At 35.7% G+C, this 23,910-nt stretch overlaps 1 protein-coding gene across 5 annotated transcripts in view; it reads right to left on the minus strand.

Moving 5' to 3' along the window:
• Positions 1-2,488: 2,488 nt before the first annotated feature.
• Positions 2,489-23,910, minus strand: part of TFEC (transcription factor EC) — an 88,480-nt gene continuing 67,058 nt past the window's right edge. For 3 of the 5 annotated variants that reach the window (XM_062609607.1, XM_062609603.1, XM_062609605.1), the window contains 5 exons: positions 16,501-16,612; positions 15,588-15,644; positions 14,397-14,472; positions 6,596-6,743; positions 2,489-5,653 (listed from right to left, as the gene is read on the minus strand). In XM_062609607.1, the coding sequence (XP_062465591.1) occupies positions 5,273-5,653; positions 6,596-6,743; positions 14,397-14,472; positions 15,588-15,644; positions 16,501-16,612 (774 nt within the window). In that variant the 3' untranslated portion in view covers positions 2,489-5,272. The remainder of the gene's footprint in view (positions 5,654-6,595; positions 6,744-14,396; positions 14,473-15,587; positions 15,645-16,500; positions 16,613-23,910) is intronic. The other 2 variants (XM_062609604.1, XM_062609606.1) reach the window with 1 other exon arrangement.

Genomic DNA, 23,910 nt, shown 5'->3' on the forward strand with positions numbered 1-23,910 from the left:
GCTAGGAACAATAGCCTGGAGGCACCTTTTTCTTATTACATGAATCATATACTTAACCACAATGTGGTGGATTATATCAAAATCATCACCACCCTGTATATAGAACACTTGTCTTGTGGTTGCCAATTAATGAAACTGATATATATTTATCTTGATGGGTACCAGTGATTTAACCAATAAGCCTTACCATACTTCACTGCTGCAGCCTCCTTTATAATTAGACTTTTGGTCTGATTATTATCACAATTTCATACATTTTCCTCTAATCTCCCATTGGTTGACAGTACCAATGATGCTGACATTAAATCTGTCTGCCGATTGCAAATATCACTACTTTTAATCAAGCAGTGTATCACATAGTGCTTATTTAAATCCCTGAAATAATTTTTGATTTTGTTTTCTGATGCTGTTTATTTAATCATTAAGTGTCTGAGTCTGCAACAGGCTTAGCATTGCCTTTCTTCAAAGTGAACTGAGGGCCCTTAGTCCCTCACAAAGAAGCTGAGTACCTTTTATGATCAAATCCTAAGTGCATAATAAATATGTAAAAAAGCAAAGCTTCTTTCCATAGTTAATCATTGAACTTTAAATAATATTTATAATAAAATTCTGTTTTGATACTGATAGGGGTGTCTTAATGATTTCATGAAATAAAGAGCCTGGAGAACATCTTTGTTACAAATAGAATGTTTATCTGATGTACACAAACAATGAGCAATATTTTACATGAAACAATGAACTATTACAAATAGCTGAAAAATATATATTACTACTCAACAACTTTTGAATTATTTCATGCACAGAAAGCACCAAATGTGTTCTAAAGAAAGCAGCACTTTTTATATTAGGAATTCAAAATTTAATCCAAAGCCTTACTTATTTCATTAAGTAAGAGTATCTTTTAGTGCCAAATGCTACCTAATTATCAGCTTTAGAAAATGTTTTACATCTTAAAATACAATATTCTGTTTATCCTAGATTGTCTGGGGAACATCTAGTACATTACAAGGTTTTTGTACAGCATCTTAGTGATTTAACTGATATCATCATGCCTGCTAGCAATTTTGCGACATTCTGAAAACACTTTCTATAAATCAAAGCCTTAGCAGCAGGCATAAGCAGATGGTAGGAGACCATATTAAAGAATGTATCAATTATTTTTATTAATGGGAGACTACTGGATCATGATGTATCATAATGGACTAAATGTTTAGCAGTTGTGAAGTGTTTTGCCTGTTAGGTATCTCAGATGTTCTTAGCGGATGTTACTATATTGTCTTGTGATGGCATTCTTTGAGGGATTGGATAGTGAAGTATCACAAGGGACATATAAAGAGGTGTTTTAATTTCAGTCCTTTAATTGTATTCATATAATAGATATAAAATACTAGTATGTAGAAAATGTAATTTTAAAAAGATTGCATGTACAGTACATAATAAAGTACATTCTGTCTGCATACAATGACTTAGAAAACAAGATACTATATGGTTAACAATGAAAAATAGCAATTATTATAAAAATATTCTACAGTCTCATAATAGCAATGTAAATGCTTTTACTTATCTAAGAGACTTAACATAATTTTAAATTACAATAATTTTACATCCTCCAGTCATATATACAGCCTTATTAAAGTCAAAGTGTATTATAACAATGTTCTTATTAAGATTAAATGACTGAATTATAGTTATTTTACTATATAAAGCAACTGTGTTCCTGTTTGTTAAAACTGTTTGCACTTACTGTAGCTTTTCACACTATTCACGCCATGCACAATGAAATAATTTAGTTTTCTGTTCTTAGTATAGCATCTATATCCATTTCATGAATTAAACAGAATGTTAATACTTCAGCACCCTTTCCTTTTGTGTAAGTATCAGTCTGCTGTTTTGTGTATTCTGTAAGAGTATGCCCACCAGCTTTGAAACAGCTGCTACTGAAAACAAGCAGGAACTCCTCATTTAATACATCTTGACAAAAATAGCCTGTTCCCCTCGCCCCCTGCCCTTCTTGAGGTCAGACTCTGTTAAGTCTTTAAATTCTTGTCCAGGCCCAGAGCTACAGACATATTATGCATCTCTTTCATGAGATTTCATTAAACAGATCTCTGTAGGAAACAGCTAAAAAGTATGTTTTGCTTGCACCACATTTCAATAAAGCCCTCATGGACAGCAGAGAAATTCTGCATGAGGAAGGATGTCAGGATTTGGCCCTGTAGCCATGAATTCACTTTCCTCTGTGAAAACTGACAGGACTGTGCTTTGCTCTGCTCTGCTCTTAACAGTCCTCTCACATTAACAGCAGCCTTACCAAACCTGGGATGGGAGAGAGAGTGCTTACTCCAAGAAGTCTGGGATACGGTTACCAGCACACATACCTAAATAACTTTAATACCACCTATTCACACCTTGAATGTCCTAGATTACTGTTTCTTACACCCGGTACCACCATTTAATTTCAAGGGTGATGCTGTAATACAGGTTATGGTTAAAATACTAATTTATGATGGCTTCCTACTAGAAAAGTCATAATGGCAGTGAAACAACATTGCCATAATACACACCCACAGGTATGAATACATTTAGTGTTTTGGGCAAGGGGGGTGGGGAGCTTTGTATGAATGAAGACAGTTTGAATGTGTTTAGATGCAATACACGTTAATACAACATATTGCAAAAGGAGCATTCACTGTCTTCTGTTAAGTTTCTCATGCAGGAAAAATAAAAGTCTGGTGCTTCAGACTGAAGCAATTGTCAGAAGAATGAAAATCAACTTTAAAAAATTTAATGGATGTGCTATAATGTTTTTTTTAGAACAGTGCTTATAAAAGTGATGAAATTCAGGTTGTTATTTAAAGTCAATATAGTTCAGAAGTATGGTCTAACTCCCATGTAAAAGTTCAATGGGAAAATCATGTAATACATTCATATTTAATTTCTTTTTCTCTGTTATGAGCAACTCACACTGGTGTATTTAAAACTAATGTAGTAGAAACTGCAGTACAAGGACAAATGGCATTTGATATCAACCAAGTATCCCTTCTTTTCATCAGCTGAAATGGACAACACACATCCTACACTAGACATTATGTGAGCATAAATGTTACTTTAAACTCATCATATCTTATATTCAAATGTCAATATTAAATAGTCTTTGGTAAAAGTAAGTGGTTCCTCTTTTAATGACCTTAAATTACAGAAGCAGCCAATTAAAATGCTGATCAATCTTATGTTCAGTTACCTTTGGTTAATATCCATTTGTTTTTCCATCCATTTCCTTCACGCTACTAAAGAAGAGAAAATTACAAGAACCTTGTTTGCTGTTATTATTTTTAACCATGCAGTGGAAGCGTACAGTAGTCTGTTCTGAGGGTCAGGTGCTGGCCTGTCTGGGAAGCAACATTAATCATAACAAGAAGATCAGTACTGTTCTGTTCAGTTTACATCTGAGTAATTTGCACAGGCTTATAGAAATTCTTGATTTTCCTAAGAAACATATATTCTTGTGAAATTGCATACTCCATCATCTTTCATAGCCATCCAGATGTAATTTATTATCCCACTGCTAAATTCCCAGTTAAGAAACTATCATGACACTAGCATGGTTGGTCAAGAATGGGCTATGGCCCTGGTGCAACGCAAACCTCACAAGGACTGTGAGGAGGAGGTACCAATAACAAAAGAGGCAAAAGGAAGAAACAATTGTTCTGCTCTTAGATAATATGCTTAAATACATTTAAAATGTTCATGAAAACAACAATCCACTTTAATATCTTCTTACTTTTTCCAATCCCATGACGCTTCAGGGGTGTGAGGCAGGCTCAGTGACAGCAAAATTAATGCACACTTTTGAAACATATTTTGAATTGTTAAAGAACTCCCTAATGTGATCTTTTGGCTTTGGTTGAGGAAGAGCTACGAAGAACCTGTCCCAGCTTATTTTCCCACGTCTTAATATTACAATTAGAATGAATGCACTTAATGTCCTCCAGGAACATGTATCACTCTCCAGAATTTCAGTATGCATAGAAATGATATGCATTCTATCTGCCTTTTAGCTGCCAAGCCTTTACTGAGTCATCAAAACACATTTTCTGAACGCCCCCTCCCAGCAAGCTAGTTACAAGCAGCAGTGCATCACATCAACACTTCTGAATATCTCCTTCAGTTTGAAAAGTCTTCCTTTTCAACTTTTCTGTAGTAAATCCAAAGTCAAATCTGAAATTAAATTATCTTTGTTTCAAGTGTATGCAATGGGAATCTTGTAATTTCCCTCTATTTTCATATGGATAAAAGGCAAATGTATGGGTAGAGTCCCTTTGGATAAACCTTACTGTACTGCCAAAGGACACTGAAAGCATTGCCTAGAAGCCCACTGCTGTGCCTCTGAATTCTGACCTCTTCCACACAAAAAGGGACACAGCTTTAATATTCTTGGAATAAGCAGCTGACATAGCACTGTGACTAGCAGTGCTTGTTTTAAATTGTGTTAATTGTAACCCGGAGTATCTTTGTGGAGTCTTGTGCACCCATGCAGTCCTTCTGCTGAAATGTCATGTCCTTTGCTGTCTTAGTTCGTTTTAGTCTCTGTCATTATGTTAGTTTCCATTTTTCTTCTGTATTATTAAAATATATATTATAAGTCTGGTTTTTTTTCTACAAATGAAATTTTAAAAAAATGGAATTCCATGGAAAGCTTAATAGATTTTCTGCTTTTAAATAGAAGCCTACACAGTTTAAATTTCATGCTCACTTCACTTGTGTGAAAGCATTACCATCTGTTTCTTTCAGATTTTAAAACCTGTAAAAGCTCTACAGTTCCCAGCTTAAATAGTTCCCTGTTGCTTCATGTTTTGTAGAATTTTTAGTTATATAGAAAAAAGAATTAAGCAAATTACTGAAACTCATGTTTATAGCAGAGAAAAGTGAACACAGATTGAAAAGGGAGTTTGAATACACTTTTGTAACATGGGTATTCCTTTTGTGGCAACCATTTTTATAGTGCTGTAAAACGTCATAGAATGACAGTAAAAACCTTCCCAATGAAGAAAGATTTGTGCAAATGTCATCTGTGAACAGAGGGTGTAAATTTGGAGCAAAGTGATATGAGTTCATGTCCATCTCATTTTCCTGTGAAGTAAGGGCTGATTTAACACCCTTGTCATGTAGTAACTTATCTTCACAGTGGCTCTCATTCGCATATAAAATAAGCACAAACACCATGCTTAAGTACAACTAAGTCTTTTAGAGAAGTATGAGGACCTTTCTGATTTTATAAATCATCTCCATCATCTGTGCTAAAGCTGCTTCTCCTGCTGCTCTCTTTTGATGCAGCTGGGGATGTGGAGGACAAGAGTGGGTCTGTTCCAAATGGAGACACTGTATCATCCAGTAAAATTTCTTCTAGTCGTTGCTCTTCTTTTAAAGCTGCACTGAAGGATAAATCTGTGAAGTGTGAAAGTGGATCGGAAAAGGCTGTAGATCCATCACAAACATCAGAATTTTGCTCATGTACTAGAGGCATTTGTTGAGAGTAGTCTACAGAGTTCTCTTCTGGATAAGATTGTTGCTTGATGACCTGTGCAGCTAAATCAACAGCACTGAGTGAAGATATGACTGGAAGGCCATGTGCACGTGCCTGGATCTCTAGTTCCTAATATTTCAAACAAAAACAATTAGAAAATTAATTTAGAAGACAAAACTGTGTCTTCAGAACTACTGCAATAAGTATACATATCATACATGCAACTTAATGATATTTTTGTTCCAGTTGTGAGGTTAATTTTAAAATATGAAATCGCTAATCTATGTAAATTTGCTACTAAAAAGTGTTTTTATTTCTCCTCCCGTTGTTAAGCAACTGTCCTATAGGAACATTAAAGATAAGACAACCTCTCTAAAACTATTGCATACTGAGCCCAATAAAGGTGACAGGAAAATGTTGCAACTTTCTAATTAGTTATTCACAGTTGTCCAGAGAAACAGAAGATACTTTACTTGATGATGCTTATTATATACACATATATATGTAAAACATCACATATAAGATGATTGATTTTGTGTCTATCCATCTCTTCTTCAAATGTGTCTATAATCAGATCCTGCATTTCAAGCCATGCAGGGCTATATTCTGCTGTTTCATGTCACAGGCAGATATAACATGACACACTATACCCAAGAAAGTATGACATTTCAAATGATTACAGAGGGAAAATGAAAATGCTGAAGGGAATTTTGTGTCCAGTATCGATTTTTTTTTTTTTTTTTGCTGCATGGACGTACTTTTTTGCTTCCTTTTTTGTCTTTCTTTGGCTCTAATGCATAAGAAACCAGGACAATAAGGAACTTGTTTCTACAAACACTTTATTAACTTCATTAACTTTGCAGGTATTCCTTTATATAAGGTCTAATTATCAAATGAATTTCCTAGAAATCTAAAAAGTACCCCCTCCCCAATACACACAGCAATAAATAGGGAAAGTCAATTTATTTTTAATAAATGCCATTTGGTGGAAAAGGATATAGGTTAATAAAATTTGATGAGGGATAAGTACTGAGAAAGCTTTGTAGTTCATGGCAATGCTCTTATACAAACCTGAATTCGAAGTAGAAGTCTTCTGTTAGCATGCTCTAATTTCTTTTGCCTGTGTTCTAATTCTCTGGCTCTCTGTTGTTCTTTTTGTAGCCACTTGATGTACTCCACTGATGCTTTTAAAATAGTTCCTTTGTTCCAGCGCATATCACTGCAGAATGTAGAGATAACCTTTTCACAATTGTGCATGTCAGCAGAATTCATAAGAACTTACAAAATCTTTTACATTAATATGAAATAATGATTTACATGACTATTATTCACTCTTAGATATTATTGCTTCTGAATGGAAATTTTAATAGAATAGTTAAGAAGCCCTTATATAGTAAAATTAATCCCAGAATGAAAATAAGTGTCAAAAGAAAGTAATAAAGTGACTTTTTGTGGGAGAGCTAAATGCAATATCATGATTCTACCATTACAGTTTTTATATTTTTAGTGAAAATTGCTTTTATTATTAACTCTAAGATTAAAATCTATGTGCAGTATTTCTGCATTAATGAACTAGGAAATATACATCACTGAGGACTTAAGCCTAAATTTTTAAAGATCATTTTGAATATACTACTCCTTTTACCTGACTTGCTAATGAGGTTGCTTTTATGCTTGTGGAGAAAAAAATGGTCTGTGCTGAATGTGACTCCTCATTGATGACAAATCACACTTGCATAACTGTAATGTCTATGGAATGACAGAAATCCCGTTCAAAAATCTTGAAACAATCTAAACCAAGTTAAAACCCACAGCTACATGCAGACCCTGACTCCAGAGAAAAGCCTTGCAAAAAAAAAAAAAAGATTACACCTGTCCATCATTCAGGAAATCATGGTTTAATTCCACCGTACAAGCAGCCTTACTAACAGCAATACACTTGTTCAAATGGATCTCTTTCAAGGACTTTCACGTACACATTTATTAACTTTCCGTTGTATTCCTTTATGTAAGGTCTTGGAGGCCTTGGAACAAGGACAAAATTTGTTGAAAATGTTTAATTTCTAATAAAGAATAGTATTTTGTGATACAGGATGAGCCTGCTGTGTTAACTATACAGAGAAAAGAGTTTATCCAAACTATCCACTTCACTGCAAGACAGCTTAGATCGAGTGATACTAGTGATAAAACTTTATGGATCTGATAGCTTTAAAGATGCTCAGAAGAATATGCAAAATTATTTGTGATAAAGCATTAGTGTTAAACCACATCCTAGAATTTAAAATATTTGCTAGAGATTTGGGAGAACCAGCTTTTTGATCAGAGAAGGCTCAAATTTTCACCTCTGTCCTCTTTGGGCAGCACACTGGGACCTTCCCTTGTCTCAGTGATATAAGCCAGGAATGCACAGCTTTTGTGATTAGAAGGTGAGGAGGTCAGAGACGAAATAATTATTGTCTCAGACCCTGCTGTCTGCAAAGCCAAAACATCAGAGACTGCTTGCCGAAGTGGCCTCATGTAGACATTCCCTGGTCAAAAACCATTAAAGATGAGGTAGGTCTGGGAACCAAGAGCAGAACCTGTCTCCCTCATGACAGCTGCATCATCTCTTGGCAGTCTCTCTGCCTCCTCCCCCTCCCTGTACTTCTTGCCCAGGTGAGAGGACAGAACATTTTCCTGACAGCATCCCATGAACTCCCTTCTAGGAGAGGACTTTCTCCTCACATGTGGGATACCTATATTCAAACTGTAAAAGTTAAGGAAGTTTTTAGAGCACATGATATTTATTTTCTGGACAAATCTTTGACTGCCATCACATTATAACCTTGATTTCTTCAGACATCTTTGGAAAGTTAGGTATAATAATGAAAGGTCCATATTTATGCTTTCATTACACTGGAGTTTGAAGGCAGTGAGGTGCCTCTCTACAACAGAGTAGTCCCGAACAAATAGGAGCAGCTTAATTTTGGAGAACAACAACATTTCAAACTGGGAATCTCCACTGTCATCTCAGATAAGATCTATATGTGCTATATATAGCTTGGAATTACAGTAGGGTTTTGTTTGATTTCAAGTGGAAACGACTGATTTAGGACATTTACATGGCAACTTTGAAAAGTGCTACAGTAAGAAGAATACTTTCAGAATAAACTTCAGAGAAATACAGTCTGTCTAGGCAAGGGGGTCAGCTCCTCCTAGCATGTAATTAAGACAAAACTAAGCAAGCTTTGGACTGATTTTCTGAACATAAAGTATATCACTATGAAATTAAAAATTAAGCCATAGCTGGCAAAATGGAAATAATTAAGACATATAGCAGCAGGAGAAAAATATGCATATATCATCTATTTGGCAAATATTTAAGAGTTATTTCACCAAAAAAAAAAAAAAATCATGTCAGTTACAAAATGTTATGAATTCAAAATCAAATTCAAAGATTTTTTTTGTTAATTTTTCTCATTTACTTATGAATAAGCCATATATTCATGACTTTGTATTCATGAATATTCATTCTGTATTTGGAATCTTTTTGTGATGGAATACATTCATTGAAAAACTTTCTGATATTGCTTACTTTTAGATCCTGTTACCTCTATATTTTTATTCTTTACATATATGGTAATGTTTTGTTTTTCTCACAGGTTCAAATTAGTCTCCACTGGAGGGTTAATTCCTGGATTCAAATTGCCACAGAGACGGATCTCAGCAGCTTCTGCATGAGATATACATGGATAGACATCTCTTGTAGTAATATTTACAAATTTTAGAGGCAGTACTATCATCGGGCTCTAGGATGCTGTGGCTACTGTTATAATTTAAGAGACTGTTATTTTATGTGTGTGTACATGTGCATATGCATGTATCCTGCATATTTTCTACATCTCTACTTATATATACGTATACTGGTTGTTGTCTTGTTAAATGAGGAATATTGAAGTTAAGTCTTTCAGTATCTGAAGGCAACACAGCAAAAGATCAGATGGTGACCTTAGAAGTCAACATCTTTTTTGCTCTGTGTCTCTCATTTATACAAGGATCAAAAGAAAATACTGAAGATGTCTGTGCTGGTTCTGCACTGCAGACACCCTCTAGGCATTCTATCCCAGAGCACCTACAGCAGTCACTGGACAGTGCTGTGGAGAAACAGAGGCTGTGTGCAGATGTGCAGGGTTGGGAGAGTAGCAGTATAACTAGCGAGGATGAAGGCAAATGGGGGGAATAGAACAGGGGAGTTGCCTATATAGCAATAGTCTGCAGTGTATACAGCTCTTCTTAGCAAGGAGGCAGACAAGCAGATTCATCTAATGTGGGCTAACTCAGGATCTGAAGATGGATTAAATACAAGTACAACAAGTGCATAGGAAGAATTTGAAAATTCCCTGATCAGTTGTTATTTCTCTGAAAATACTGAATTCTAAATTGGATGTAAATAAAAATATCCAAAAAGTTATAAAAGTGGCACGATGAAATCGTGGGGTTTTATTTGTAAAGATTCATATTTTGTGCTTGCTCAGTATATAATAGAGGCAAAATTTGAAATGACAAGGCGTACAAACCCATTTGAGAACATTTAAAAACTGAGCAACCGCTGGCAGTTGCTAGTCTTTTGACTGGAAACTACATTATAAAACCAGACAAATAGTTGCATTCATAACTGTTTTGAACATACAAAGTTAGATATAGATCTCTCTCTTTGGAGACAGAAGGAATCCTTTTTTTCATTTCACTCTTTCACTGCCTATTAGTTCCTTTCTTTTTGGGGGAGTGGGGGGGAAGGGTTTGTTTCTTTGCTTGCTTGGTTTTTTTTATATGAGGCTCCGTCCAGTAAACACTGAAATGCATCGGAAACTCTACATGAGAAACAATAGTATGAAAGCAGTAAGAAGTTTTGCAGGTCTAGTCATCAGCAATGATCTCTGCAAATGAAGACTCTCTCGCTGCGTGTGCATGTGATGCAACATTTTGAAATGTTTAGCAAGCTATGCATGTGAAATCTGGGTTAATTAGGAGAGGTCTACCACACATAACATGATTTTGCATGGAAAAGGAGCAAATAAGTAAAAACCCCCAAACTGTGGTTTATTAGTCTCTGAACCCTAGCTCCTCCAAATTTCGCCAGCTAAATCTCTCTACAAATCTCAAATGCTCAGACAAAAACATGTAGCTGTCACCTAGGAGAGTTTCTCATTTAAGAGAAAAGAAGCATAGCCATGAGACTGATCTTCAACTCATTTCCATTGAAGACAAAGGAACTTCACTGGTTTACACAAGTTGAACTCCAGACAGATGAGCACCTGATCATCTAAGACTAAAATTAAACAAAAAAAGTTTGGGAAAGGGTGATAGTCACTGAGATTTCCAGCCACAGAGCAGTTACTGATAACAAATACATTTGTGACATTGAAGCTACATTTGTAGACCGTTTCTTTCCCTATTCTCGAGAAATTAGCTATAAGCTAAGCTTGAAGGACTTTGCACTTGTTTTGATGACCTGCACAATTACAAAGTGATTCTCTGGAAAGAAGCATCAAGTTTCCTCTTTATAATAGCAATATATATATATGTATATATACACAAGCTTTTCCTCTGCAAGAAATATGGGTTTTGCTGGCCACTAACAGATCTGTCCACAAACAACAGAGAGAAAGTCAGGCACTGGCAGATGCAGACAGCAGAGAAGAGAGAGTGAGAGCAACCCACTACTTCTGCCCAAATCCTCAGTGGTTCTCTTAACATCCCAGTTCTGTACAATGATTGGAAATCTTAAAGGAAATATTTTTTCTTCTTAGTATTTCTGACAATTCTAGTCATAAGACAGTTCTTGTGTAGGCATTTCCAGACTCTATCACAACGTGAAGTCCAGTTAACCACTTAAAAGGTGGATTCTGAAAGGCTGAACACAAAGGAACAGTGAATGGAAAGGTAGATATATTTAAAGGAGCAGGTTATATGCTTTTCAGCAAAATATGACTGCGTATTTTAAGTCCTTTTTTTAATTCTATTTTTGAATTATTCTGTATAACTGTTTTGCATTTCTGAATCATCTACCTCTTGGATATCTAAGCATTGAAATTAAACAAAAGAGTCAAAGTTCTTTGCAACTTATACTTATCTCCATTTTCTAATGCTGATGAAGTGAACTTGAAACACCCATTCATTTAAGCAATGTAATCCACACTTTTCATCATTAAATTAAAAAAAAAAAAAAAAGAAGAAAAAAGTGAGAAGAATAGGGGTTTAAGCCAGTCAAAAGAAAGTCCCTGTGGAAGCTCTGCAGGAGCCAAACAAGTTCACTATATAACTAACAAAACAGAAGTGAAATAAAAACCCCACACACCACTTCTAAGAAATATAAATCATAAAAGGTTTCCAAATAGCATCAAAAATGTCCTTTTCTGTTCCTGAGTCTGAATGTAATCTTCTTGAAGCAAGCCATCAGGGACAGGCATGCTAACCACAATGGCTTAGTTATAGTAGTATTTGCTCTTCAATACAAAAGCTGATTTGCTTCACTGTCATTAGTCCAAGCATCAGTAAGGTTTCTCCTTTTACAGCTAAGTTCCCACTAAAAGACGAATCTTCTAAAATCAATATATAAGGTGAAAATGCTATGTGTGGTAAAATGTTACAGATAAGGTATTGTAAGAGATGATACATCTCTTTCTTTCAAAGAAGAAGGGGGCAGATTGGGGGCACAGTAAGGTGTTATGAAGGAAAAAGCAAGAGCTGAAAGAGAGGGTAAGGACACTGAGTTATGATTTGGCAACACAGGACCACACCAGAAAGAAATAATAATATTGATCTGCTCAGCCAACAAAACAACATAACAAATTAATGTACTTCAACATACTAATATATATTTTTAAAAAGTGTTTACACTTCTTTGGATTAATGTAAGCTGACACCAAGATATAGAAAAGTTATGTTATGAGCTACTTCTTCAAAAGCATCCTGCACCTTTTGATGCCTCTTTTTTTTTTTTAACACCAGCTTGAAAGATTCTAAATGAACCTATTTTCAAAAGGAGTACTGATTACCAGCCTTTTGAAGACAGCAGTCCTCAGAACATGAGACACTTAAGTTCACCTCCTGCTTTTGTAAACATGAGCCACTTTGGGGCTGTCACGCTGATTATTTCAGTCATGGGTTTTCAGACTGAAACAAGAAAAGGCGGTGTTTTCAGGTTCTATACCTGAAGCTTTTTCATCAATGCCACCATCAAAATCTGGGGGTAAAATCCATCGTACACTTACTGGAGCAAAATTTAAGTCCAGATCATTCATTTTAAGAACTTAAGTGATTGCTGTAGGCATTAATATTTTGAGTAAGTTCACAACCTAAAGCTGAATCCAGACCAAAGCATGTAACTGACTCACCTCTGTAGGCAATCATAAATCACAACTGGATTTTATACCTCATGTCCATTTCTAATTGCAGTATAACTTGCTTTCAGTATTGCTTTATAGCTGCAAACCAACAGTGCCATCCACTGTTTTTCTGAGAAATCTTTCAATCACTTGCCCAAATGGTCTTGAATACTGAAAAATGCACCAGTAAAATTAAAAGTCTTCTACCACTCTGTGTTTGCAATGGATTACATGTGGCCAAAAATTTATTTAGGTACTTAAAGCCCTTTTTATTTTAACTCAGCAGCAATACCTAATTCTATATTGATAACAAGAACATGCCCATTTATCTAAGCTTGGGTGGATGCTGTTGAAGGAGCCAAATTTGAGAGTTCTCTAAAATGGATTTGTTATGTTAACTTTCTCTCTGATGATTTCACTCCAGTGGCTTGTTATTCCAACCTTGCACTTACGTAAGTCTCACACAGCTTTATATTGTTGTAGAAATCCTTAATACACTCAGAAGTTTCTTAGTCCCAAGAAAAAGAAAAAAAAACCACAAAGGCTGAAATATCAATAGATATTTTCATTTGAAGTATCATGCAAGTCTTTATTGACATGCAAATGGTAAAGACAAAATCTTGTATAACCAACTTTATTCAAGTTAGAGTCATGCTAGTGCATGGTTTTAAGATTTCCCTGAGTAATATGAGAAATACAAGGCTAAGGATCAGCATTAAATATCACTCTGAATCGGTATTGCTAATCCTGCAATAGGCTTTTTTCATATTGATGACAAATATAAGCTTTAAGGGAATGCAGGTATCGCTTAAGCAACATGCATTTTCTATTACTGTAAGTATAAGCATTACTATAAAATTATAATATTATAGCAATTATAGCAATTATTATTTTTATCCTTGCATTTTAGGAATGGTGTTTTCCCTGCGCTGAGTGGAGGACTTCTGAAAAGTGCTCAATCTACAGACTCAAGCTGATTTTTTTTATTTTTTTTTTTGTGCTTAGGCAAAGGGTATGCAGTGACAACACGCATTTTGTTTTATCCCACTAGAGGGCCCATGTCAAGGGCTGAAAGCATCACTCCTTCCTTCGGCAGAGACACCACACAATTGCTCCTGGGAGCAGAGTGATGGACTTTCTGTTGTTTGGCTTATCTTATTTTTTTCCTATTTTTGGTTTTGTTTAGATTTTGGTTTTTCGGGCTTGTTGGTGGTGTTTTTTTTCCTGGTGTGAGAAACACCTGCAACTACTTTCATTTTATTATCCTTTCACATAAGTTTTTCCAACAGGACCCAGAAATCTGTCAGAGGCTTGTTTCTTTAACAGCCTGATCTGAGCCAGCGACCCAGCATGGAAGACTTTGATTCCCATTACTCAGTCCTATAGTTAGTGTATGCAACTGTCTTTTCCCCATTCTTCCTGTTTCCCCTCCTTCCCTCCTTCCCCCTCCACCACCCCTATATTTAAACTATAAACTTTATTATAGGAAAAGCTGTTGAACTCACGGATCATTAGACTTGGGGATGAGTGTGCCAAGCTCCTTGATTCGGTAATTAATGTTATACCTTCTTCTCCTTTCAACTGTTAAAAAGAAAGAGTTACTATTTTTATGGTGAAATATTCTTGGAGAAATTGAACATAAAACATTTTAATTAGATAAAAACAAGTCAGTCGATGTACAGAAAAAATCTTCCTCAAATAAAAGTTCCAACACGATCTCTTACCTGCCTCTGACTTACTCACAGGACAAACTCCATGATTAGTACTATTATTTTATTTTACCCTACCTAAAGGTTTCTCCCCCATTTACAACTAGACTCCTAGAAAATGAAATAGTCACATATTGTCTAAACATGAACTAACACTTCTTTTTTTTTATTCTGATGTTTAGGTATCCATTTTCCACTCTGTTTCCACACAAGCGAGTTTCACCTTAGTGGAATTTGCAGATGACTTGAACAGTGCTCATTTTTAATATTTAGACACTGAACTATGAATTTCACTATGTTCTAAGCCTAAAGTGCAGGAAACTATTCCTCTAGAACTGCAATGGCTAATATGTGTGCATGGCTGCACTGCTCTTCATAAAGGAAAGAGAAGTGTATCCCAGCCTACAGCAGCTGAGGGGCTTGTGTATCAGAGCAAAGTCAGAGCACTGTGTGTCCTGCCCTGATCTCCTTTGGTGACTTACAATTTCCCCAAGTGTAAGTGCTCAACTAAGTGTCTAGAGTTTGCCTGATATCCTCTGCAAATATTTTTGCTTCCCATCACCCTTAGAGAGATACAGCCTCTCACTTGGGTGCTTCAGCAAATAAGGTGTGAAGAGTGGATTTTCACTGCTGTTTTTTTCACCATCTGCCTCCTTTCTTGTCTGTTTTGCACTGTAATTCTTAGAGACAACATAAAGTAGAGTGTGCAGGTTACATGTACAACTTTAGAATAAAAACTAGTAGCAGGAGATGATACGTAAAGAAATTAATTACAATAAGCAAGTATTTTGAAAGTCAAAATTTGCAAAAAATTAATTTCAAGGAAGAAATCTCTGTGGTTGGCTGTGTTTGCAGACGGAGTTCAATTTGATTACCCTGGTAAGTTGCTGATGTAGAAGAAGAGCAGAGACATGGCAGCTAATGTATTTTATTTTTGTATTCCTCATACATTCCATTTAATTAGGTGGAAGATGAACATATACTTACTGAGATTATGGTTATCCTTTTTTTGTCTCTCCTTTGCCATTGCTCGTGTATCTGCTTCTGACAGAAAGTAACATTTATTAAAACAGTTCTGAAGTTGCACTTTCAGTACTTTCACATTTTCAAAATGGCCTCTTGTCGCAAAGAGCAGCTTTCTAGTCTTTTTACTTCATTACTCTTTTTGTTATTATACAAGATCATAAACTAATCTATATTCTACTGGTACTAAATTTTGAGTAAGTCTGGCAGGTTAAGAATTTTCTATTGCACATTTTTTATTTAAGAATATAGAAATGACATGGTGGGGTACTTTTCTCCAATTTACTGTATTTTACATCAGGATAAAACTTACAAAACACTAATGTGAGTATGAATTTGTATATCCCATAATGCAAGAGTTAATCAGATTTGTAAGATATTGAACAAACTCACTGTTTCCACTGAGCGACACTAATAAACTGTACATGGTTGTTAGCATTCTTTGGATTAATTGAATGTAACTTTTAAAGTTGTTAATCCATTAATATAGATTTACCTTGAATAGCCTTATTGTAAGGCTTTAAAAGAACCATTTGTTCTACCCTGGAACAAATTTAATGGATGATAATTTATTTATACCATCGATCAGGAGCCAAATGTGGAAGAATCCACTATGTTTCTCAAAATAATTAGTTTTATTAGAAGCATGAAGTTCATAAAAATCAGGGAACAAACATGTTTTCTGAATTTCTAAAGAGAACAGAATAAATCATTTCTCTTTGGTCTTTGTTCTTTTCCTTAAATGAAACTACAAACTGCAAAATTCTCAGGAATTCAGTTATGGACATCTATTTCATAGGTAAGATTTATTCAACTTCTAAGAGACAAACCATCTCTTCTGCAATTATAAAATACTAAAATCTCAGACTTCTTTTACCTGTGAGTTCCCTTTTTACTGGTAGATTAGCTGGGCAAGCATTTGTGAGACCCATGTTAGCTGGTGCCATTCCCTGGTCACTGTTATATATATCCAAAATGCTGCTAGATAGCTTGAGGAGTAAGGGGAGGAAAGAAAAAAAATATTAAATAAGTTAAGAACTTGAAAGTTTTAAAGAACATAAATACACAGAGCAAATTTCTTTGAATATGATTCGTGTTATTTAGAAAGATCTGTGTATATGTGTCAAAAGGGGAAGTTTATGTAGTATTAACTAAAATTGAAAACGAAGGGTCATAGCCTGCCACTGTTACATAAGCAGCTTTCTAAGTGCCATTTCTGTGGGTTTCAGATGCAGAGTGATGGCAGGATATGGCCCCAGTGTCTGTTTTCCGATTACTTCCATACCTTATTTTCCAATAACAGGATTAGCACAGATGCACTTCAAACATCAATTAGGATGAAAGTGAAAATAACCTTGCTGGTTTTGACCTACTCACCAGTGAATTTTTAACCACAACACTAAACTCTGAATTGCTACTTCATACTGCGCCTGGTTTAGCAGTATGAAGATTCAGTGACCCAGTTAGATGTAATAGTTAAAATTAGAGTGGACAGAATATCAAAGAAACTGCTTTAAGGAAAGAAATCGTGCTGTTGTTAGGATAGACCAGATAACCTAATAGTTTTATGATCCATAACATGTAAGATCATGTATACCATTACCTTCCGAAATGTATTATAACATTATTTAAATAAACCTATAGAATGTGCTTAAAGAGAAGTAGGGCTGAAGTGTCTATTGATTCCAGATAATTATCCAAATATTACTTTTACTTGAATAATTTTACATATCTGAAATAACTGTAAAATTCATAAAAGTTCAGTAAAGAACAACAGTTCAGGCTTTGCACAATTTCTATGACCATATAACCAAACTTTCAGCATTGACCATTGTCTTATGCACATATAATTTCATGTGCAAACAGCTGTATAATGAAGTCCAAATGGAGATTCATGCAAAAAAAATTTTGCATTCTTATTGCCTTCTGTGCCAATAAAAGCAACACATCTTTTTCATTTTATCATGCGTATAATGTTTGTGCTGAAAGTTTTTCTTTTGCAGCCACCACACAAGGGCAGAGAAAGTGAGTTTGGTGCCACCTGGCCAAGCAAAAAGGAAAAATAAAAAGGAAGAAAAAGTGATAAAAATTGGGGGTAAGAATACTGATATGAAACAGCATTTTCTTTAAGAAAATTGTTTTTCATAGACAAAAAAACATGTTTTTACAGATATGCTCTGCACCCATGGATCCTGAAATACCCCGGAATTTTTCAGACAGCTCGCTGAGACGCCACCCATAGTTCTGCTGGGAACCAGCTTTTTTTAGACTCTGATTATAATTTTACTAAATTATCTGAGAACCCAGATTGTTTTAAATTCTCACTTGTATAAACTGCAATGAACTGAAGCAATCGGGATTCTTTTTTTCATACATATAAGTAACATTAATTTTTAAGGTAGAGGTTTATTACTTAAGAGAGCTGTCAATTCTTAAATACCTTTAGAAATCACAACACCAAGTCAATTTTGAAAACCTGCTTACATATTTGATCTCTCAATGAAAATACTTTTTAAAAGAATGTTTGGAATTCAGGGGAGTATTACTCAAGAACAAGCTATGTTTAATATGTAGGATTTGAATTCTAAGCGCATTCTCACATTAAGCACCTTAGTTTCATTCCAGAGTGGTAAACTGACAAGTAATACTGAATTCACTGCAGCTTTACCTTTGCATTTTCTTTCTTCCAAGCATAGTACAACTACATTGTACCTGTTATTTATGAACAGAGAAGGAATTGTGGGTGATGTGGTGTTTGGAGGCTGTCTTGGGCACAGTGATCATGAGATGATAGCTCTTCCAACTCTTGGAGAAGTAAGGAAGAGGGTCAGCAGAACTGTTATCTTGAACTTCTGGAGGGCAGATTTTGGCCTGTTTAGGAGACTGGTTGACAGAGTCCCTTGGGAAGCAATGTTGAAGAGCAAAGGAGTCCAGGATTCTAATCACTAAGAGTGTCAAAACCAGCATCATTCTGTCATGCCATTAAGGAGAAATTTGATCTAATGCTAACTGTCCTAAATTATTCTTCAGAACTTGGACATCGGAGAAGAACCCTATGCAACAGCTCTGTCACAGACTCTCACTCTCTCACTCATTTCCCTATCTTGAAAGCATTAATTTCTAAGTGTCAGAATCACAGGTATGACTTGTAGAACTGGTTTTAATAATCCATACTTAAGATACTTTTGAGGAATAGTGAATGGCTTGACTCTTAAACCTGTCATCACCTCAGTCACAGTGCTGAAGGATTGGAAAACAGAACAAACAATTTACTCAGCTGGCCATAAAAAGGACACACACACAAAAAGTTTCTGTTATTGACACCTTTATCCCTTCCAGGTCTGGGTTTGCTGTCTCCCTTCAGCATTTGTCTGGACGATTCTGCTCAAAGAAGTTGTGCTAATCACACTATCAAGTACTTTCTTCTGTGTATTTAGCAGAAATCTCAGGTATATTGTAGTGGCCACTATAATGGATAAGCGGCTTCCTTATGGATAGAGCAGAGCCACTGGTGATCTCCATTTGACACACTGTCCTCATTCTCAGTTAGCCAGCATAGCATTTTTACAATTGCAGTAGGGCAAAGTGGGTATAAAGCACCAGTAAATTAGACTACCTTGACCGTCACTTCTTTCCTACAGCTATGGTGACACATTGAAATATCTGCTATGAATTAGTGCACAAGGAATAACTGTCAATGTCAGGATTCAGGATCAGAAGAAGAAATAGGAGGTGATTAATCTGACCTGTCTTGGACACTTAAAGTGAAGTGTAGTGAATCACCTGCATCTTCTTAACTCTAAAGAAAGCCTGGTGTGACTGTTGCAGGGTTTCTCCTGCATGTACCTCCTCATGACACCTCACTGTGCACTGAATGTGAAAATTTGCAAATACACTCTCATTTTAAAAATCACATAAGAACAAAACAAACCAGACTGGACTATTCTTGAAAAATATTCACATTTCTGATTATGGGAGAGTTTTAAAAATAAAAAATATATCAAAGTCCTTTGTTAAAACTGAATTTGCCCTGCATTGATATCAACCATGGAAGATCCCAAGCAATTTCCTTGCTAACATTACTGAACACTGAGAACAATCTTAAAATAAAAATTGTCCAATTTTGATACAACATTAGGAGAGATACTTTTTTTGTCTGTTATAGCAGAAAGCTTTTTTACAAATACAGACATCTGGGAAATAACTAATTTTGAAAGTATAAAATTAAAATATATAGCATAATATATTATATAGATTGTGTTTCAAAGTTCATCTAGTTGTTTGGACATGGCATATAGACATAATGCAATGTATTTCTTACAATGTCATGTAAACAGGGATAGTCTTTGCAGCATTCAGGCTTCAAGTAGCTTCCAGTTCTACATTACAAGATAAATAAGTACATTGACATAATCTTACAAAATCTGATGCAATCTTACTGAAAGTACAATTTATTTGCAATTTGTGATTATATCATATGTGTACAATGATAATATTACAAGTATACAGAACTGTCACACCTGATGAACCCCAAAGCATATTAAACTCCAGATGATTATACTATGTCAAAAGCATGTTCTTGCTTTCAATTTAGAGATATGGAAACATTTAGGTATGAAAAGTTCTGGGAAATAATCTATTTACCCTGCAGGTGTCATGAACTGCATTAGTTCGCACCTGTGTTGTTCTGAGAAGTCCTGGTAAGTCACATAATTTCCAGCCTTTCTGTTCATGGTACTCATATTTATGTATGTGTGTCTGAGAATGTAGATACAAGTGGCTCAGAAGGGGTGAAGACACACATATTAAAAATAGCAGTATATAATTAGCTTTTTTTTTCTAGTTCTAAAATACAGCTAGCTTTGGACAAAAGATTAACAACCTTTAACACAGTGAATGGTTAAATGGGAATAACCAGTGACAATGTGGTACAGGAAGAGAATAATACCATATCTAATTAAAACTGCAAGGAGAATTAAAGAAAGCAGACTGTAATTAACAAAGTTAGCATTTGGCAAGGACACTGGGGTTAACGTCCCTCCTTTTGTATAAACTGTCAAGGGATCTTCAATGCCTGTGTGCAGAGACTGGAACATGAGAATTTCCATTCATGGGGCTCAGTCTGGAAAGATGCTCAACTTAGAATTTAGACCAATTATAAATGACAACTTCAGCTGAAGAACCTGAGTAAGTACCTGGCTTCAGATCAGCAGCATCTCACAAGAGCCTGTGACCATGTGCTTGCTGGCAGTTTCCAAGACAAGTACTATAAAGGTCTCGTACAGAGAAGCTTATTATATTCAATACTTGGGTCTGAACTGCTATGCAGGCAGCATTGTCTGGAAAACATTAAGGGTTCGTTACCTACATGGATGTTTAGCAATGGACAGCTGTAATCACACAGCATGGCAGCCATTGGTAAATATGTAATTTCAAGGAAGACTTAAACCAAACAGCATTTCTATATCTTCCAGGAATGAAAGGGAAAGATTCTCAATATGGTAATAAAATATTTGGATACAGGTTGTCTGTGCCTGTTCACCTATAGTTCCTAGATATCTCAATGTCACAGTAGTGTCACTTACATGATCACATACTATATTTTTTCATTTTGGCTAATTTTCTCATGGCATGTTTGTCTTATAGTAACATTCAAGTCTGTAAGGATCATGGCTTTATCACTGTCAATGTTGCACAGCTAGAAAATAACACCCTACCCCTCTTCCTAAGTCAGCTAGATTTTATTTAATTTAAAAATTTTGCTGAATGTGGAAATATGCCCAGTCTGGAAAACAGTTCCTGGATATTGTGTTCATTTAACATATCATCGCATAAACCACTTCATAAACCGTTAATGCTCTGTCTAAAATCAGTTGGATTTCATATCTCCAATATTTTTATTTGGAGTATGTTCCAAAAGTGGAAAGACTGCAACTTATTGTTAAAAAACTTTCTTTTTGTTGCCATTCACAGGCAAATTTTATTTTATATAGCTCATTGTTTAACATCCCTATGTGATTATTTTGAGTGACCATAGCTCTCTTAAGTCCTTGGTTTGCAAGTTGAACTGGCAATGCCTCTTTAGCCAGACTTCCCATGCTATGATGTGTCCTAATGGGCCTCTCTATCTTTCCTGCTCCGGGTTAGTTTTACTGAAGAGTGGACACCTTTATTTGTTTACAGCATTCTAAAAGTTTTGTATCCAGTAAATTCTGCAGGGTATATTTCCTTCTGTCTCTTGGAAATCTCTCTCTTGATGGATCCGAGGACGATATTTATCTCCTTTTTGTAGTCTCATCATTTTGACGGCTTATAGTCATCCTCTGACCAACTAATGTAACCAGATCTTTCTCTGTCATTTCCAGTTAATGAGCTCTCAGCTTACTGCAGACATTCCTATTATTAGTATTTAAATGAATGACCTTGCACTCAGTACTATTACATTCCTTCCATTTATACTATTCTGTCATCACAGTCATTCTTCCTCTATGATATCCTCCTTTGTATTGGCAATAGTTTCTACTTTTGCTACCTCTGTAAATTTCATGAGCATAAATGTATTTTTTTTGTATCAAGGTCACTAATGAAAATATTAAATAAACTGAGGCTGATTGATTCTTGGAGCATTTCATTAATAACTTATCTTTTAACAAATTCTTTATCATCTTTTTAGCTTCCCCCTTAACCTGAAAGGAGCCTTGTTCAGATTTTTCTATGTAGTCTGCATTGCATTTTACTAATACACATTCATAAAAGAAGGCTACAACCAACAAACCCTGGATATGCAGGACTAGCTCAAAAGACTAATTCCAGTAGCAAACAACTCTCCATATATCCAAAAGGATGTCATTCATTGGAATTGATGGAGGGTATGTACTTTTTTAAAGATCAGACACCTGACATGTTCTGGTTGCCTAAAATGGCTAAACCCTAGAACAGCAAGAGTTTTTTACCAGAGGCATCTGGACTGTCCTGACAGATCAAAACAATTCATCAGCTAGTCTGCTTTCCCTTGAGGGACCTTGGGACAGGCAGCAGGATGGACTGTCATAGAATCATAGAATAGTTAGGGTTGGAAAGGACCTTAAGACCGTCTAGTTCCCACCCCCCTGCCATAGGCAGGGACACCTCACACTAGACCATGTCACCCAAGACTATGTCCAACCTGGCCTTGAAAATTGTCAGGGATGGAGCAGCCACAGCTTCATGAGGTAATCTGTTCCAGTGCCTCACCACCCTCACAGTAAAGAACTTCTTTCTTATACCTAACCTGAACTTCCCCTGTTTAATTTTAAATTTAAACTTTTCCTGTCTGCTAGCTGTCTTGTTAGTGGAGGCTTATTTCCAGCTATCATTTGTCCCAGTCTTGTTTCCTCACAGTCACATTCTCAACCCTTAGTGTATGATCAGAGGGATCAAGATCCCCCCCCCCCAGATACACAGGTCAGGACCAGGTTGCTGCTACCAGAGGTTTTCATTCTGCCCAGGTCAGAAGAGCCCATGAAGAAGAAGGCAAGCGTGCAACAAGCTGCAGGAATAGTCCTTCCTTTGCTACCATCTTTTACAGGGTTAATAACTGCAGACATGCAACTCACTGAGGTGTCTACATGCTTATATTTCCTGTAGTAATAGAAGTATGGCATACATCCAGAGTAGTTCTGCCAAACAGACAGTTCTGAGAATCACACTTGCACTAATACACATGATCAGATTGCCTGGACTGTACCTACAGACTTGGCAAACTGAAATAGCAGGGAAGCATAATGCATGCTGCTCTATTTATCACAAGAAGAAACTATGTAGTTACTTAACCTGAAAGGTTGAGCACTATATCTGCAAGAGAAAATTTGTTTCTGTGCTTAGTAAAAATTAGTACTTGCTCAGGCTGCATCTAGAATTAAGTGTTCTCATGTGAGTTTTTAAACAATACTTTATCCTTTCCCACCCTTAAATATATCCCACTTAAATCATGTTCTCATGAACCTAACTGATAGCATCACTTCCAACAGCAGTTCTGTAAAATTAGGGTGCTTCTCCTTCTTAGCCACAAAAAATGTTAGCACCCATCCAGTTGAATATAGTTCTTGTTTATTCATTTTAGTTAAAAAATCAAAGCAGGGATTTTACAAAATTTTTACACTATTATTGCACAGATTTCCAAATGTAGAAATCTAAATTTGGAGCTGTGTCTACAGTTCCTTTTAAAAATTAAGTAAAACCTTGCTCAGCATTTGTATTACTGGAATACAAAACATAGAAGCCACATACTTAATTTCTTGTCATTCCT

The sequence above is a fragment of the Pezoporus occidentalis genome, unplaced genomic scaffold (assembly GCF_034315485.1).
Source record: "Pezoporus occidentalis ecotype Australia unplaced genomic scaffold, CSIRO_AGI_Poc_V1 ctg14, whole genome shotgun sequence".
NCBI lineage: Eukaryota > Metazoa > Chordata > Aves > Psittaciformes > Psittacidae > Pezoporus > Pezoporus occidentalis.